The sequence below is a fragment of the Eumetopias jubatus genome, unplaced genomic scaffold, assembly GCF_037043125.1.
Source record: "Eumetopias jubatus isolate StellerSeaLion01/CBP00866 unplaced genomic scaffold, mEumJub1_p1.0 scaffold_6, whole genome shotgun sequence".
Classification (NCBI taxonomy): domain Eukaryota; kingdom Metazoa; phylum Chordata; class Mammalia; order Carnivora; family Otariidae; genus Eumetopias; species Eumetopias jubatus.
Window position 1 is genome coordinate 43,749,345 of NW_028274812.1, and position 19,760 is coordinate 43,769,104.

General features: G+C 37.2%; 1 protein-coding gene across 4 annotated transcripts in view; it reads left to right on the forward strand.

The window, feature by feature from the left end:
* The window catches only part of FAM184A (family with sequence similarity 184 member A), a 110,066-nt gene that overhangs the window by 52,412 nt on the left and 37,894 nt on the right, over positions 1-19,760 (forward strand). For all 4 annotated transcript variants that reach the window (XM_088024255.1, XM_028117095.2, XM_088024256.1 and 1 more), the window contains 4 exons: positions 1,680-1,802; positions 12,424-12,585; positions 15,065-15,186; positions 15,661-15,811. In XM_088024255.1, coding sequence (XP_087880381.1) covers positions 1,680-1,802; positions 12,424-12,585; positions 15,065-15,186; positions 15,661-15,811 — 558 coding nt within the window. The remainder of the gene's footprint in view (positions 1-1,679; positions 1,803-12,423; positions 12,586-15,064; positions 15,187-15,660; positions 15,812-19,760) is intronic.

A 19,760-nucleotide genomic window follows, 5' to 3' on the forward strand; every position in this document is an offset into this window, starting at 1 on the left:
ATTTTATTTATTTATTTATTTGACAGAGGAAGAGACACAGCGGGAGAGGGAACACAAGCAGGGGGAGTGGGAGAGGGAGAAGCAGGCTTCCCGCCGAGCAGGGAGCCCGATGTGGGGCTCGATCCCAGGACCCTGGGATCATGACCTGAGCCAAAGGCAGACGCCCAACCACTGAGCCACCCAGGTGCCCCTCAAATTATCTTTTAAAGAATATTTACCGAAAGGTGACTTCTCCATTCCTTATTAGTTATCAAAAGGGATTATATTTTCTTCCATAAATCTAGTTTACCCACCGTATTTGGAAGTGAATATATAGAGAATCCATGCAGAAAAGAGTTAACATAGCAGGCTTGAAGCTGCTGTCCTTAGAAAGGCAGGGGGCAAGGTTGGCCCTTGCTAGTATCTGGGAACTTAAATTTCAGGAAGGTTTCCACCATTCCCTAATAAGAATGGCTCATGTGCCTAAAGGGTTTATGCAAACAATATGGTTTGTGCTGAACATCTACTTTCCTTCTTGAAGTCTGGAAGTTTGGCACATGCTAGTCAGAGGGTACCTACGTCATTAGCTCCCAATGAAAAACATGGGCACTGAGTCACTCATGAATTTTCCTGGTAGACAGCATTTCACATCATTGTCACAACTTTCTGGAGAGTCCTGTGTGAGAGGACTCTTGAAAACTTGTGCCTGGTTTCCTGCAGACTTCGCCCCCTACACCTTTTCCCTTTGCTTAGTATCCTTTTGCTGTATCATAAATTATAGCTGTGAGTATGAGTAGATGCTGAATCCTGTGCGTCGTCCCAGCAAATCATCAAACCTGGACTTTGCCTTGGGAGTTCCATAGAACCCTGTTTATTCCTCTTCCTATCTTACACTATAGAAACATTGAATTGCTTGTAACATACCAGGCTCTTTGCACCGCCGTGGTTTTTGCACAGGTTTCTTCTGTCTTCTATTTCCCTCTTTCTTCATCACCTTTTCTTACTGATGCACTCCTTCAGACTTGACTTAGGAATTGTGTTCTCTGTGCAGGTTTCCTCACCAGGCTAGAACTTATCAGTTCTCCATCCACATATCCCTGTAGTCCCTATGGTCATTTTAATTTTCATCATATATTCTTTAATTGCTTGTTGACCTTTAGCTTGTTAAGGGCAGACCCCATGTCTTACTGCCTGTGTATCCCACAAGTATTATTAAGTAGCATGACAAATAGTAGGCGTTCTTCAGTAAATATCAATTTTACTGGTATTGCTTCTTTTGATGCCTTAATTTTGTACTTAGTAATTCTTGACTATGTTCCAGTGTTCCAGAATTGTTCCTGGATTTTGGGTTTTTTTTTATGTAAATATAAAAGAATTCTGTATTCAAGAGATAGTTAGAATTTTTTCTTTATCTCCCCAAATTATCACTTATATCATACTTTTCTGTTGTTGGCTTAGCTTGATCTAGACCAAATATTCTTACCATTTAAAATAATTATTTAACCACATCCTAAGTGATTCAGAATGATAGAATCTAAGCCCGTAGAATTAGACTAATAACTCCAGTATTATTGTTTAAGGATAAAGCTAATTTCAAAAGCTAAGTATCAAAATATAAAACAGAATGGCCTTTTTCTTGGAGTCTTTGAGGTATATAATATTGACAATTTTGTTAATTTTTAAAAATGTCTTTTCCTAAGGAATTGGAGGAACAATATAAAAAGGAGAAACTAAACCTGGAAGAGGATAAAAGTCAACTTCAACAAGAGCTGGAAAACCTGAAGGAAGAGCTGGAAGACAAGCTAAATACAGCCAATCAAGAGGCAAGAATTCTTTAGGCTTGTCATCTGTGTTATGTCTTATTGGTAACATCTTATTTGGTAACGTCGTATATGTAGGTGAGCCTCACTGATGGTAAAATATCTACAGTAAAAATAATCACACGCTTTCACTGATGCTGAGTTTTTCATAATACATTGGTTATATCTCACCAGGTAAAAATTTACTACCCAAAACATCAGACCAAGGTGCCTTTGTGGGAAAAAGCAAAACAAAGGATAATATCACCTTGTAAGAAAGAAAACAGAAGAGGTTGTCTACCTTTTGTAAAACAGTGACTTACTCTTCTCTACACTGTATCTCTGTTTTAAAAAGGGGCGCCTGGGTGGCTCAGTCCTTAAGCGTCTGCCTTCAGCTCAGGTCATGATCCCAGGGTCCTGGGATCGAGCCCCGCATCGGGCTCCCTGCTCAGCGGGAAGCCTGCTTCTCCCTCTCCCACTCCCCCTGCTTGTGTTCCCTCTCTCGCTGTGTCTCTCTCTGTCAGATAAATAAAATCTTAAAAATAAAAAGTGAGAGGCTTTATAAGTTCTAGAGTGACATCTAAAATAATTTTTAAATGCCATAAGAAAATAGTATTGTTAGGAAAGACTAAGAATAGAGTATAATAAGAATGTCATAAATCAAGAAGTTGTGAATAAAATAAACGTAAAGACAATTTAAAAACTGTAATACTGTTTGTTCTGTTCCTTTCTCTCTATTGCCCAGGTTCACCTATGCCCTAGAATAGCCTCCCTGTTGTCATCTTGTCCTTCCGTTCCAGATCCTTCATGTGGACAGTCTTGTCTTGTAGAGTGGTCTTCCGAAAACAAGTCTGTGTCTGGACATTTCTTATCTTGTCAGCTGTTCCTTCCTTACTAGCGTCATCTCTCCCAAGAGTCTTTAACTCCTACTTTCTCATCACTCTGCTTCTGCTCACAGAAACCACGCCAAAACATGAGTGCCCCAGGGCATGCTAATAATTTGCACTCCGTCTTCTTTAATTATCTTTAAACATTTATCCAGAGAAGGCACCAATCACCACGTTTGGGAATGATAGAATTAAGATTGTTGCGGGTTTCCCCTGCTTATCTGTAAGTAGAGCATCCTGTGAAATCTTTTGTAAGCTGAAATGGTGTAAAGAGAATAAGCAGTTACCATTAATTTATACAGAAAAATTTTTGAGCACTCCAAGACCCCAAAACTAACCTCTCTTAGGCTTTTCTGATACTTTAGGATCCATCTTGCTAACAGATGCACAGATGCTCACAACTCAAAACTATGGTGGCATGATACTGAGATGCTGAGTGTGGTTCCAGGACAGGGACTTGGCGGGGCCGCTCTCATTGCTTGGGATGCACGCTGCCTCTAGAAGGGCTCACTGCAAAGCAAATGCTGAACGCTGTTTTACTTTTTGCCTTTTTCTGTTAAAAGTGAAAAATCTCTCCGGATTACTTTTGGTTAGCAGAAAGTACTGTGGTAGGTCTTTTATGAAAGTGAAGTGCCATAACATGAACTTTGAAAAAGCAGGGGATGTACCTATATTTGTATTAGTTCAGCCTCTCTCCTCTTGTCCAAGATAATTCACTGCTGGCCCCAGATTTGCATACCTCTCTCAGCAGAATGTGATCCTTGTAGTTATGGTGTCCCACTCTCATCAGAAGGCAGTTTAGTGACCATCTGTGTTTCTCAGGAAGGTCCCCGAGGGTCTACTCTCAGTTCAAAATGGTTTAAGTATTTCTCCAGTCTACACACTGTAATTTCACTGAGAGAAGTTCTAATAAACATGTAATTGATTTTCCTTTTAGATACATTCTCAATTATGCTTTAGCACCTTGGTGATGTTTTAGTGCCATATTAGAACGCTCATCCCTCCACATGCACCTGCCCTTCCCTTCAACCTGGACATCTTTTTACTTGTCCTACTTTGCTAGATAGGATCTCTAGAGATAAGATTTCTTGTTTTGTTTCCTGCTCTTAAAGTGAAGGATGTCAACATTTTACAGTTAAATATTATGCTTCTCTAAAGTTTTATTTTGTAAATGCTCTTTAACAAGTTTAGGAAATTCCCTTATAATTCAGGTTTCTTAAGTTAAAAATCACAAATTGATGTTGATTTTTCTGCATATATTGAGATCATACTTTTTAATTTGTTAATGTGGTACCTTATATGAGTTTTCTAATATTAAATCAACTTTGGATTTCTAAAGAAGGTTCTAGTTAGTCATGATAGATTATATATATCTTTTTTATATAATAACTAGATTCAGTTTCCTAATATTCATTTTGGGAGTTTTGAGCCTGGGTTCAGTAAGATTGCTTTGTACCTTTCCCTTTTTGTATCATGCTTTTCTAGTTTTGGAATCAAGGTCCTACTAGCCTCACACAGTGAAAAAGACTTATTTCCTTCTCTGTACACTGGGAGAGTTGTGTGAGATTGACATGGTTTTTTAACCTTAACTGCATCATGATTAAAAATTGTGGTTTGTATGAAAACAGTTTTTGAACCTTAAGTCTAGTGTGACACATGAAAGAAATGTAATACTCTGGGCGTGTTCAGTTGTTCAGTGTAGTCTTGTATGCTGGTCCATTAAATCAAAATTTTAAGTTATTTTCTTCAAATATTCTGTATTCTTTTTGACTTTTATCTTTTTGATTCATCATTTACTAAAAACTGATTCTATCGTGGATTTGTTTATTTCTTCTTACATTCTGTCAATTTTTGCTTTGAATATTTAGAAGCTTTGTATGTGCATACAAACATAAAACTGTTTAGCCACATAATGAATCAGACCTTTTCATTTAGTCTGTTTTGTTTGATACTGTATAACTAGCTTTCTTTTAGTTTGATATGACTGGTATATCTTTTTCCATCTGCTGACCTTTCGTTGTTCTGCAACCTTATGTTTGGCCTCTTGCCAAACACATGTAGCTGCATTTTATCTAGTCTGAAGGTTTCACTATTTATTATTTATTTATTTATTTATTTATTTATTGAGAGAGAGAGAAAGAGAGAGAGCGCAAGTGGGAGGAGCAGAGAGGGAAGAGAGGGGCAGGGAGAGAATCTTCAGCAGACTCTGCACCAAGCACAGAGCCCCTGAGGTCATGATCTGAGTCGAAACCAAGAGTTGGACGCCCAACTGCTTGAGCCACTCAGGCGCACTTTAAGTTTTTACCTTTTAAATTGAGTTTATTCCATTTATATTTATTGGGTGGAAAGTAGGTATATCTATGGAAAGACAGGAGGAAAGAATTAGGGGGTACTTCATAAAGACTAAAGTGCTTGTTTTAAAAAAAAAGAATGTATTATCTTCATAAGATGGATCTTGATACTCTTACAAATGATAAAAACCAAAAACATAAATAGGTCAGCTGTGGATTTCAGTGATCAGTTCATGAATGCCAGAATCATATTAGGATATTAAGGGAAGCTAATGAATCTAAAATCTCAGGTGGAGGATAATCCTGTTATCCCATCAAATGTTATTTGGGATCACCTTTTGAGGACAAAATACTAGGCTGAATGGTCAATAAATCTAACTATTATGGTCTTTTTAAATGTCTTATAACATTTAAGTTGTAGATTTTCTTCTGGATGTAAGTTTTTTAAGCGTATATATAGTTCAGTATTTTGTTAAAAATCATTTGGATTTGTTATAAAATGTTATATCACAGTTGATATACTGCCTAACACATAGTAGGAGATCATTATTTGTAAATGAAATATTTGTCGAATGAGTAAAACTCATCATTGTAAACTAAGTCGACTTAGTTATGGGTCAGGAGTCCAAGTATAGGTTAGCTGGGTCCTCTGCTCAGGATCTCACAAGGTTGAAATCAAAGTGACAGCCACACTGCAGTCCCATGTGAGGCACAGGGTCCTTTTTCAATTAATTTCTTTTTGGCTGTATGACTGACATCCCCATTTTCTTGCTAGCTGTTGGCCAGAAATTGCTCTCAACTTCTAAAACCCCCCTCAACCTGGCTGCCTCCTTTCTTAACATAGCAGTTTATTCCTTCAAGGCTAGCAGGAAAACCTCTGTGGCTTCGAACTACTCTGACTTCTTCTAAGGCTCACCTGATTATGTCAGGCCCAACTAGAATAGTCTTTCTTTTGATGACCTTAAAGTCAATTTAAGGATCTTAGTTATATCTGCAAGATACCTTTTGCTAAATAACATAATACAGTTATGGGAGTGATATCCCATTATTTATGCATAGATTCTGGGGAAAGTGAGAGTCAGAGAGGGGTCATGTTAGAATTCAGCCTACTGCAACACACAAATAACTCATTTCTCTGGCTCCTGTAGTGGGCACACTAGCATTTAGGTAATAGAGGACAAACAGGATATTTATTGCTGTGATTTAGAGAACAAGGATTGAGTTTCTTCCTTTTTTTTTTTTTTTTTTAAGTGGCGGGGAGGGATAGAGGTAGAGGGGGAGAGAGAGAGAATCGTAAGCCAGGCACCCAGCACAGAGCCCAACATGGGGCTCAATCTAACGACCCTGAGACTGACCTAAGCCAAAATCAAGAGTTGGACACTTAACCGACTGAGCCACCCAGACACCCCAAGGATTGAGTTTCTAAACTCTGTTCTGGAATATCTATAATATATACCATTCAGAGACACTGATTGATAGGTGCTAAAATTTTGAGTAGTGCTCTTTATGAACTTAAGCAGTTTTACCAAAATAAATAAATAAATAAATAACCTGAGGAATGTTTTCAGAATTTCAGATTTTCTAATGGTATTTAATATGTATATGTGCATTTTAATATGGTTACAATCTATATTCACAAATGCTTTGTGTACTTGATTTATAAAACTTTATTCCATATAAATATTTCCACTTTTGTCTACATGTTACTCATTTAAAATATTCATATAGTGTTCCATTATATATCTTTACCATAGTTGCTTAAACATTTTCTTTGTTGAACATTTAATGTTTTAAATATTTTATTATAAATAGTAATAATTTTAAGGAGTTGCCCCCTCTTACTTGAGCGGGGAGGATTGTCATGCAAGGCCAGAGCCAGAATAGCAAGATTGGGTTGTGCTAAGGGCAGTTCCGTGTCCTTATCAGTGACCAACCAAGGCATATTTTAGCCATGAGCCCTGAGACCCTGAGGAGCATGGGATATTAGAGAGGACTTCTCTCAGCCCTGTTTATCAGGGTCTTATTTTTACTGGTAAGTCAATATATGACCTTTTATTAATACTTTTGTTCATTTTTAAAAATTATTTCCTTTTTGTCTAGCTCTTGCCCTAAATGAAATTACTGGGCCAAAGAGTAGGAATGATGTTACAGGTCTCGTATCTTATTACTAAAGTGGTCTCCAGAAAAATTGGAACTAGAGTCCAGTAACATCAGTAATATTTGCATATCTTTTATGATTTAGGAAACATTTATTGACTGCATGCTATCTTCTAGGTGGTAGGGATACTTTGACAAAATGTCAAGGAACTCATAGCTTCAAGGGGCTGTTATGACTGGTGATAAATACAATGTATTTTTAAATTCCAGAGGAGGGAGTGATTCTCTACCATAAGTATTCATAAAAGCTCTGGAGAATGTGATATTGGAGAATTTTTAAATGTGGTATGGGAGGTGGCCTTTGAAAGGTAAATGTAAATTTGCAGACGTATGAGTGATGAAGACAGTACGGGTACAAAGAACGGTGTAAGTATGGTCATGTAGGTACTCACCCTGGTGAGCCATAGACAGACAGTTCAGTGTCCTTACACTATAGTCTCTCAACCCCAGCACTACTGATTGGGCAGATCATTCTTTAGGATGTTTAGTATTATCCCCGGTCTCTACATACTAAATACTAGTAGTGTGTGCCACAACCGTTCCCCTTCGGTTGTAACAACCAGACACAGTCCTTGGGGGCAGAAGTGACCGTGGTTGAGAATTAGTGTACTTGATGATATGGCACTTGTCAGGAACTGTGATCGAAAGGGAAGCTGAAGCTAAACTATGAGTGACTCTTGTGCCGTAGCAAAGACTTCAGAATTTATCCTGATGATCGAGTGCTAGCAGCAGGGCAGCAGCTGCCGCTCTCAGATGGTCCCAGGAAAAGAATCCTGGTGGCGGTAGGGGGATGAGTTGTATGGGAGGGGACTGGTAATTAGAGTTGGGTAGATGACTTAAGATGCTATAGTCTGGGCAAGAGTTGATTAGCTTCTTGACTAGGAAGGCAAAACCTGGGAGTGGAGAAGATTATTAAAAAATAAAATTTATAGGACTTGATGTGGTAAGTGGTAGAAAAAGCCTCAGGTGTCTAGCTCAGGTGTTTGGAGAGGTAATTATGCCATTCTGGGAAGCTGGGTATTACAGGAGGACAGATCCATAGGCATGGCAAGACACTGAGTTGTTTGGACCTAAGGGGATTGTAAGACATCTAGGCTGGAACTAAATAGAGAGTTCGGGCTTAGAGCTAAAGATTAGGCAGTCACTGAAGCCATTAACACCGAAGAGCTCACCAGAAGATTGCTGGTAACAAAGAGGAGCACCAGTAGCACCAGTACTGAGTTAACAGAGCCAGGGAAAAAGGTGGAGAAGGAGAAATCAGAAGCGTGAGAATGAGAACTAATGGGAATGAGAAAAATATGAGAACAGATACTTTCAAGAGTTGGAAGTGCCTAGTGCCTCACACTGTCACACAATGATTAGAAGCCGAAGTACGAGACCTGGAGAGGTCACGCCATCAAGGGTTCTCTAAGGAGCTTCCTACGAGGTCAGTGGAAGAGTGGGACAGACGTTAGATTTAACAGGTTTAATCTGAAACTGTTCTTTTAAGACTACATCAATGGAAGAAGAGAGAAAAATGAAGTTCTTCTTCAACCTTATACCAGAGATGTTCTGGATGGGCTCAGGTTGAAATGTAATATCCTGAATATAAATAAAATATGAAAGTGCAAGTGACAAACCTTAGGACAAGGAAGGCCTTTTGACACATGACGGCAATGTTAGGAACTAAAAACACAATATTTGTACAGTTAAAGCTACAATTTTTGTATATCGAGACACACCATAAGTAAAATTATGAGAGAGGAAAAATTAGGGAGGGGTGGAATAAGTGATTGGCAAGGTGTATGAGTAACAAAATTCATGTCTTTAACACCTTAAAGATGTATACAAAATATTAAAAAATACAGCTACCCTAATTTTTTTAATGAGCTAAAGGAGAACATGAAAAAAAATAATTTTAACTGCTACAATTTAAAAACTGGAAATGAAACTAATGAGATGCCATTCCCATTACCATAAAATTAACAATGATAAAAATTGAGACCATGAAGTGTTGATAAGGGTAAAGAAATAAGCACAAAAAGCTGCTAATGGGAATATAAAATTGTATAATTTTCCTGGAAAGAATTTAGCACTATTAAAAGCCTTAAAGATGGGCATGCCCTTTGACTCCTGCATTTCAGTGTATTTAACAGAAGCAAATAATTAAATACTACTGACAAAATTTCAGCACTGTTTATAGAAGAAATTTAGAAACAAGAACAAGTCTGACAAATATTGCAAAATGGTGGTGATTAACAGGGCTTTGCCACAAGAATGAACTGAGGAAAGGTTCTGCAAAGGCCCTGAGGCACAAGAATTTTCTGGGAATTGAAGGATGTCATTGTGGGTGGAACTGTGATTGCAACTATCATAATAATTCATATTTACTTAGTTCTTACCATGTCCCAGGCATTGTTTTATATAGTCTCTCCTTTATACTGTTTTTTTCCTTTAATTCTCTCAATAACTCCATACTCTAATTACTAGTTATCAAGTTACAAAAAAGCTGTGGAGCTTGCCCAGTCACATAGTAAGTGGGTAAAACCAGAATTCCAATCCTGGCAGTGGATTTCAGAATTCAGTTCTTAACTGCAGTGCTACTTTTCCCAAGGAGCGTAAAGACTGAGGAGGGGAGCTGCCAAGCCGAGGCTGGAGAGTGAGGCAGGGGCTTGGCCTTGGAGGCCTTGTAAGCCCTTGAAAGATTTTGGATGTTATCTTAAGAGGAACACGAAGCATTTGGAAGACACTGAGTACAAATAAGTGGATGCTTGCTTGGTCTCAGGGCTTATACTCATGTCCATATTTGTAATTTATAAAAAACTGACACAGGCAATGCAAGGAGATTGGATCAGAGAAGAGCATGCATGAGTGAATATTCCAGGGAAGAGATTTCTATTCCCTCAATGTTCAAGAGGAATCAGAGGATTGATCTCTACTGCAAGTGACAGAAATCCCAGCTCAAACCAGCCTATGGACATTTACTGAATCATGTTGACTGGAAAAGTCCAGGGGAATGTTAGCATCAGGCATGACCAGATTCAGAACTGAAATTGTTTACGCTGGAACTCGGCTTCTCTTTTTCTCAAATTGGATTTGTCATACATTCTCAATACATTCTCTCAGGTTATATGTGCTACTGGAAAAAGACCTTTTTTAGGAACTCCTGTAAAAGTCCGGAGATCACTGTGCCTGCCTCTGAACCAGTCCCCATGGCCAACAGAATGAGACTACCTAACTGGTTTATGCTTCAAGGGAGTGCCAGGTTCATTCCTGGGTTTGGGTTGACATGGACCCATAGGGAAGAAAGGTAGATGCCCCACATGACAAAAAGAGATTTTGATATTGGGAGACAATAGATGTGTTCCTTACATATCCACTTTTATTATATTATATGAAAACAAAATTTAATTAGTTGTGTTCGTTACTTATTACTTGCTTATGTTTAATTGTGCAGCATTTTAAAGTTTTTGTCCATTTAAAAGTTCATTCTGTCTCTAATTACTTAGTTTCTTGAACAGACTTTCTCTTTTAATTCTTTGTGTAATAACTAGAATACTGTTCTCTATAAGTTTTTTCATGTATTCTATTTGTACATGTAATCTTATTCATTTGAAAATTATCTGGATTGTGGAACAAAATTTTTCTCCATGTTGATAAATTTGGCCGTCCCCTCCTTACTGATTGGTACCGGATACTTGTATGTTGCTTTCTAATTAAAGAATCTTTTCCTGTATATCCTTGAATTTAAATATTATAATAACTGTGAGGTAGGTATTGTTATTCTTATTTTATAGTAGCAGACCAAGAACTTGAAACTAGATTTTTTACTAAGTTCAATACTCTTTTTTTTTTTTTAAAGTAAACTCTACCCCCAAGGTAGGGCTCAAACTCACAACCCCAAGGGTTCAGACTGAGCTAGCAGATGCCCCAGGTTCAATACTGTTTAACTCTGTTACACCTTATATTATTCATTCACCCTTTAACACATTTATGGCAAGCCAGAGCAACATAAAAAGCAGGGAAGATACAAATAAGCCAGATAGACTAGAGAAAGGGGGCATAAATTCAGGGACAAAGAAAATTCTTAAACATGGTAAATGAATATTATATGCAAATATGCTATTACATTTTTTAAATCAGAAAAAAAGATGTCTTTGTATAATATTTTAAATTTCTAAAGTGACTTGAAACAGTTGATCAATCTGATGGAACCAATTATAACCATGAAATAAATACTCCCAACATGTATCTAGAGAGGCACTAGGCCCAGAGGATTTTAATGAGTGAATTTTATTAAAATTTTAAGAAACAGATAAATTGTAACTGTGAAAATATTTCAGAGCCCAGAAAAAATGGAAGCTTCCCAGCTCATTGTATAAGGTAGGCATCCCTTTAAAGATAATAACAAGATAAAATGTTGCCTTCACCAGAATTGTTCAGTATATAAACATCTGCATGGAAAGGGAACAGGAAGAGGGGTGGTGAATTGAGAGGAGGCTGAAAGAGAATGTTTGCAGTTTTCCTTGTGATGCCTGTATTTACAAGGGGAATTTTCAGGTGTTATTTTAAAATTAGCAGTTTTCATTCCTATAGAGTTTTGATAAGATTGGCTGTTTTATAAAAAGGAGATTTTTACTTCATAACACTTTCCTAGATAAAGTATTTCATTTATTGGTTTTAGTGCTCATAACTTGAAGATATGGGTCTGCCTAATCAACAAATTGTCTTATTAGCCCCTAATTTCAAGAGTGTATAAATTCAACTCTTAACTTCATGAGGAAATTTTGTATGGAAACAAAGAAATCACAACTTATTCTAATATGCATTTCGCAGCTCGTCAGTATTGACCTAAATCAGTCACTTTTATAACCAGCAGGAGAAGTGGGCTCAAAGGAAGTATAAGTGATTCCATTTTAAAGAGCAGTTTTAAAAATATTTTTATTTAAAAAAATACTTTTTTCCCTCTGTCTTTGATATAATCTTCATCTTGTTCCAGTTCCATTTTGGAGGGATTTGATTATTTGATAGAACCAGGAATTCTCTTTGTTAAAATGGGGACTTGAGTTATCCACTTATTCACATGGTTGTCATGAAAGAGGGAAATCATAAATATGGAGGTCTTTGCAAAAAACAAAAAAAAAAAACCACACACACAACAACAACAACAGATGAAAGCTATCCTGATTATTTGAGTGCTTCTTCCAAATTCATCAAAAAAGATCCATTCAGTAAAATTACCACTAAAGAAAAGACTTTAAGAAAAAAAACTTGGCTGTTTTGCTGGTCAATAACAATGAAGTATATTAAAAGTACTGTGTGTACTTGCAGATTGGCCGCCTCCAAGATCTGGTGAAGAAAAGTGAACAAGGTCTTGGCTCTGCAGAAGGCCTCATTGCTAGTCTTCAGGACTCCCAGGAGAGACTTCAGAATGAGCTCGACTTGACTAAAGGCAGGCTGAAGGAGACCAAAGATGATCTATTAAATGTTGAGGTAATTTTATAATACCTGCTATAATCTAAACATTAGCAAGGTAAAAATATTTACTTTGCTTAAATATCACATTGTATGGAGTGTATTAGTTTTACAGGGCTTTCCTACCAAAGTACTAAAACTAAGTGGCTTAAAACAACAGGAATTTACTTTCTCACAGTCTGGAGGCTGAAAGTCCAAAATCAAGGTGTTGTCAGGGCCATTCTCCCTTTTCAGCCTAGGAGGGCGAATCCTTCCTCACCTTTTCCAGCCCCTCGTAGCCCCAGGCCTTCCTTGGTTGGTGGCACATTTCAGTTTCCTCCTCAGTGGTCAGTGGCATTCTTCCTGTGTCCTCACCTTGTCTTCTTAGGAGGATACCCTTCACCTAGGACTAGGGGCTCACCCTACTCCAGTAAGACCTCCTCTTAACTAATTACATCTTCACTGACCCTATTTCCAAATACATTCACATTCTGAGGTACATGGAGGTTAGGACTTCCATATATCTCTTTGGGATCACAATTCAAACCATAACAATTAGGATGCACAAGTCTTTTATTGGTAAGAGTCCGAACTCTCATGTATAGCAACAAAGCAATTCTCTATGACCTACAAATTTTGAAATTTTGTGGCCTTCCATTCTCAGGGAGCAGAGCAAATATTTACATTGCCTCAGAAAGTAGAGAAAAGCATCCATAAGAACTAAGAGGATAGTATCCAGAGAGTTCTTACTTTTCCTTCAGAGAGGTGACTGAGAGTGTGGGCCCTGACGTCAGATTGGCTGGGTGTGAATTCTTGATCCACCACTTAGTCACTTCAGACAAGTTATTTATTCTAATCCTCAATTTACTCACCTGCACAATGCAGGAGTGGCGGGGGATAGTAATACACCTCATGCCACTATTGTAAGAATTAAATGAGGTAAACCATTTACAGCACAGTGCTTAGTAAAATAGTAAGCACTCAGGAAATGTTGCCTTTTATTAATATTTCAAATTTAAATTTTTTAGCTTGGAATTTGAATCAGTTTCATTTCTTTAAGGTCCTTGCACATATTTACATTGCTCTTCTATCAAGTAGTAGAACTTAATAAAAACTGTAAGCAAAACCTTAGCAACTGTTCATCTTTTCTTCTGCTGGACAACTTTAATCAAGAAAATGTAGGTGCTGCATCACAGTTTACCACAACTTTAGGAAGGCTCCTTAACAGGTGTTCTGTCTGGATGGGAGTTTTTTCCCCCTCCTCCCTGCTGAGTTTCTGTTGTGTATTATAAAACTGAACCCATCATCAAGTGAATATTGGTCCCTGACTATATGTCAACTTGTTTGTTGGTACCTGTGGGGGATCCAGTCACAGGTAAGGCGACTCTCCCCTTAAGACACCTTAGGCCATGGTTGGTAAATAAGGGGTAAGATACTGATGACAATAATAATAATATTAGTTTAACAGTTGCAAATCTGTAGTGTGGAGTTTATAGTTTCTGGCATTACTAAACCTTGCTGAGGCTCCCGTTTCCTCACTATCACCTCCCCATGTTGTTATGAGGATCCCAGGAGGTGATGGATATGGAACACTTGAAAAAAAAAGAGCAAGTATTTTCTTTATCTCTTTCCTTAACCCACTGATGTCTAATAAAGTACTTTGCATTCAATAAAAGAAATACTTTTTAAGTATTCTACCCCATTTAATGCTGCCTGTGATGGAAAAAGTAGTAGTTCCTAGAGGCAGAATACTTAGTGAAAAGGACCATTGGCTAAGATGGCCAGATCCAGTTTTCCCAGAGTTTACTGTTTATAGCCAGGTAAGCAATGGAGAATGGCAGCTTCAACAATGATGTTCTTCTCTCCCATTAATCTGGATATGCCCTTCAGCAATGCTCTGACACATGCTCTTAGTAAGTGGATGATCCAGAAAGGGTCATTGTTACAACAGAAGGAAGCACCATCATCTGTTCCTCATCTGTTGTAGCCGAAGAGCAGCTCCACGGCCGGCAGGGCCCCAGGGTTGCCGTGTTGTCCAAACAGGTCACCTCTAGCACTGGGCTCCAGAGAGCCACAGGTATTTCATCTATATAGTATTATCACTTATTTTAATTGTGTCAGTGAGGTAGAGCTATAATGCTTCAGTTTTCAATAAACAGCAGACTTTTGAATATAAAAATGAATTTGAATACCATATCTATGTAATGTGTATATTTTTATATGAAGATAATAGATACCCATGATATGGAAAGTTAAGATTATTTATTATGCTAGCTTTAAACTATTCAAGATGATTTGTAAAAGTATAAGCCTTAATGAAATATAGTTTGCACAAGGACATTTAAAATATATGTGCCATATATTATCTGAAAATTTCCAGTAATCGTTACAGATAGCACTATCACTTATTGTGCTGTAGGAATTTAAGTTATAATGCAAGTGCTCTGCTTATTTGAAATAACCAGCAATGACTTTGCTTTTGAAGACTTGTTTTCATTGAAAAGTTTTTATTCTTCAGGGTGAGCTAGAACAAGCAAGGCAACAGCATGAAGAAACCCTTGCTGCCATGAAAGAGGAAGAGAAGCTCAGAGTGGACAGAATGGCCCATGACTTAGAAATAAAATGGACTGAAAACCTTAGGTACATTTTTTACTCTGTAATGTAATCTTATCAATACAGATGTGCAAAAATGTTTTCCTGTTATATGGCTTATGTTGTCTTATTGTTAAAATCATAGTGACAGTATTTTTAATGAATTTTTTTCCTGATGTAGAGAAATTGTTATTCTCCTTTTCTGGCTGAATACTTTTTCTGATTTTATTTTCTTTACAAAATACTAACCTCAGGTCAGAGGTTATTTATTCTAATATATTATATTAAATAAATAAATTATTTATTCTAATACCTATTCTGCCATTAATAGCTGATGAACTAATAATCTTAGGTAAGTTACCAGTTTACCTTACAGTCCTGTAAGCCTGACTAAAAAATAACCGCTTTTATTCTGAGTTGACTTTTGAGGATTAATTACTTAAAAAAAACCGTGAACAACTATACTATAGCTACTGAGAGGAATAATTCTCTTTAAAAATAAAGGCATTCGTTTTATTTTAGACAGGAGTGTTCTAAACTTCGTGAAGAGTTAAGACTTCAACATGAAGAGGATAAGAAGTCAGCCATGTCTCAACTTTTGCAGTTAAAGGAGCGAGAAAAAAATGCAGCCAGGGATTCATGGCAGAAGAAAGTAGAAGATCTCTTAAACCAGGTAATTAATAGTCTCTACATTCTGAAGGTTCATTTTCCTTGACATTCTCTAGGCAGGAAAACATTATAAAACATTATATGTTAATTTACTGTATTTTGTTATTTTTCATACAGCAAATTTAAAATTTTAAAAATGTATAAATCAAGGAGATATATTTATTAACTTGTGAAAACATTCTACTAAATAATGTTACCAATGCAGTCCTAAATTCTGAGAAGAATTTACAGGTTTTGGCTTAATATTTGAACTGACCACATTAGAGACTTTTAAATGGAAAAGTTACCCATATTTTGAAAGTATAAAATCTTTTTTCAAGCCATTAGCTATCACTTGGGCCCCAGAAGGTAAAATTTATTAAATGCATCCTGAGTGCCTAAAGCCGTACCAGAAGTGAGCAGTTTACTTCTTTCTCAGCAGAAGGATGTTGCCTGTTACACTTCAAAATGTTATCAACAAAAGGTAGTGATATCCCTAAGTCTATCTTATGTCCTAAATCTATCTTCTTATGTTAGGTTCACTTATTTCCATTTATAACTATAATTAAATGAATTTTCACTCATTTACACAACTTCTAAATTTATGAATTCTTAGCACTCTCCTGCAAAGCCTGTTATTAAATAAGACTGACTGCATGAGTCACTAGTTGATAAGCAAGTACAGAACTTGGACAAGAAGCAGCTCCATAATTTAGTGCTAGAAATCTACTATTATCTTTCTATTTGTGATCATGATGAATTTCAAAATAAACAGGATAGGCTTTCTGGAAGATAACTTATTACAGAGGATACATACATGCAGTATCTTTCAAGAGTACTTGGCGCCTGCCGATTTGTGTCTGATCTTTCATAATAGTTAATAATGTTACCCTGAAAAGGAAGTGTGTGTGTGTGTGTGTATATATATATATATATATATATATATATGAATTTTTGTGAATAAATTTGAAATCTTTGAAATTCAGACAAAAAGAAAACAACTCTCACTAGAAGTTGGGCACCAGGTTAGCATTGTTTATTGGTTACCTTCTGTATACTTATTTTCATTCCTATTTAGAGACCTAGAAGGACAGTTTTCCTGGGTAGAGTGGTACTACTCTTCTATGATGTTCTATACTTAAAAAGATTAGTTCAATTGTATGATAAAAATGAAAAATACCCCTGAGAGTCTGCCTGTTTTTTAATCACAAAGTATTGACCCAGACATTTTTTGGCTGAACTTGGCACTGTAAAGAGGACCTACCACTTCTCCCACCTGTTTTCTCTTAGATTATTTCATTACTCATGTAATCTCTCTTAAAATAAATTGTCAGATTTCATCCATGCTTCTCTGATATTTTTTCTTTTTTTTTTCTTTTACCAATATCTGTTCTGCATTGATTATTCCTGAGAGGACATAATGTTTTGCCTATTATTTTAGTTCTGTGTCGTGAAGTAATTTATTACATAATGGCTCCAATTTTGCCAACTTTACAGAAATAATTTTTTGATCAGATTAACCATAAATATCAATATAACCAGGAATTAATTGCCTCCAAAGATGAAGCTGTTCTGTGCTGCTCTATGCCATCAGTCCTATTTCCAAAATGATAATATCTTCCCCTCTCCCCACTTCTAAAATCTAGAGGGCATACACATTCCCGTAGATAAACTGGAAAATAGCTGTTACATCTTTGGGATTTTATGTACGTGAAGAAAGTTAGGAAAACAGTTGAACAGACGATTCCACACTGAAGTGAAAGTGGGTATTATGTTATCAAAGTTGCACTCTTTCCAAGTATGTCAGAGGACAGAAACTTCTAGCAGGACCAGCAGTCTTTTTTAATACAACTTTGTTATGGACAAAGGACCCCTCCCTCCTTGGCCCTTTGGATCTTGTTCTCTTGATTATTGTGGATGGATTCCTAGAGCCAGTGTGGTGTGCCTGCTCTCCTACTTTCCACTTGCCTGATTCCTTCTGAACCCTGGTCCTCATACTGTCCGCCCCCAGCTCCGAGCCCTACAACCATCTCACTCTACTTATTACTACTGGCCTCACTCATCCCCTTGTTCCTAGCACTGCCAGCACCCTTCTGCACTTCGGGAAACCAGATCTGGCTTGGGCTTTGGGACCTTTAAGGAGTAAGAATGGAGAACAGAACTGGAAGAGCCAGACCTTAGGCAGAAACATACATTGTGAAAAGTATCAGAGGATCTGTGTTTTCACATATTTTAACTATTTCTGAGTGAACTGAACACAAGTCTATTTTTGTGCCTTGGTTTACCTGTATTTCATTCTGCATAGAGCCAAGAAGAAATAATTTATCTTTCATGTTGAACTTAATCTCTTGAGAGTTAAATTTGATTTAAACTTACCTATCAAGAAATGGACAAAGAAAGGCATAAGAGTTTCACTGTTCTTCAGTCAGATGTTCTTTATCAAAATTTCCCAAAGCTATTATTTTTATTCTGTGCTCTGATCAGAGTCTAACTTCATATTTTTAGTTTTTTAATGTTTCATTGTGTTCTTTTTTTCTTTCCATTGATTACCCCTTAGTCCAAAAACTAGGTATACTTCCTGGGCTAATCAGTGTGCATTTGAATTCCTTTAAAGCAAAAGAACTACATTTTTACTCTTCAACTCTGTCTAAAAAATAGTGAGCATAGAGAGTGCTCTGTGATCATATTTTCTGTTTGTGATCCTAAAATGTCATCATATATTCCTTTATTTCACCTTTTTCAGGGCAAATTTTATTTTAGGTCCAGTATGATGACTTAATATTCCAATTCCCTCATTCAGATCCATGGACTGAGAAATTTGTGAGACAATCATTCAGACATAGAACTGTGGGACTTTGTAGTGTGGGTCTGACTTCATTTTGAGCTTTGAAGCCCAAGGTTATTTCGGGGGTTATAGCCACCATGTGTCTGACACAGTTTTTAGCCTCCACATACCTCCAATCTGATAGCATTTTACCTACAGTAAAAGTCACTGCAGTGAGTGACCATAAATGGTCTGGACAGTTTGTACTCTAGGAGCAGTGATGTGCTGGATCTGGCTCCTCCCAGCTCACATAGCCCTGACTGTGTGCAGGCCTTCTTAACTTCATATTCCGGGACATATTGGTGGCTAGCAGTCATCGATGGTGGGAGTATTTACAACACAGTACCAGCACGTGCTACACATCAGGGCTTTATTTTTCAGAGAGCTATTACATACTTACCAACTTAACCACTGGGTGGGAGTATAGAATAGAGAGTGACATAGCCAATGTGATTGGGAAAAATTTCATTAAAGAGGTCAGCTTTAAGTGTGACTTTCAAATAGGGTAAAGGATGAACCAAATATTTTTATTCATTTGACATTTTATTGAATATACTCTTATTTTCCAGGCACTATGAGGAATACAGAAAAATGAGGTGGGGACAGTTGGGGAGATAGGTCATTGTGAAAAATTTTGACTTCCAGTCATAGGAGTTCAGAGTTCACTCAGTAGGCTATAGGATTCTGTCGAAGGTTTATGGATAGGAGAATAACATGTTGAAATTTTTATTTTAGGGAGCTTAATGTGGCTGTGATATTGAAATGAGGAGGAAATGGAGACATCTCAATATAGATAATCCAAAATGTCTGAACAGAACTCTTGAATACACATCATGTACCCAACCATCACCCCTCAACCTAAGCCAGACTGCTCCTCCTAGACACTGCCATCCGTCTACTGCTCAGCCATCTTTGACTCCTCTCTGTCACACCGTGCACCCAATCCATCAGCAGTTCCTGCTGCTCTGCCTTCAAAGTACACCCAGGATCTGCCCATTTCCAGCACTTCCTCCACTACCACCCTAGTCCAAGCTACTTGCAGTTCTCTCCTACACTGTGAATGGAACCTACATTTGGTCTTCCTGCTTCTTCTCTTGCCCACCTACCTATTATTTCTCAACCATCCAGAGTGATGCTCTTAAAATATTAA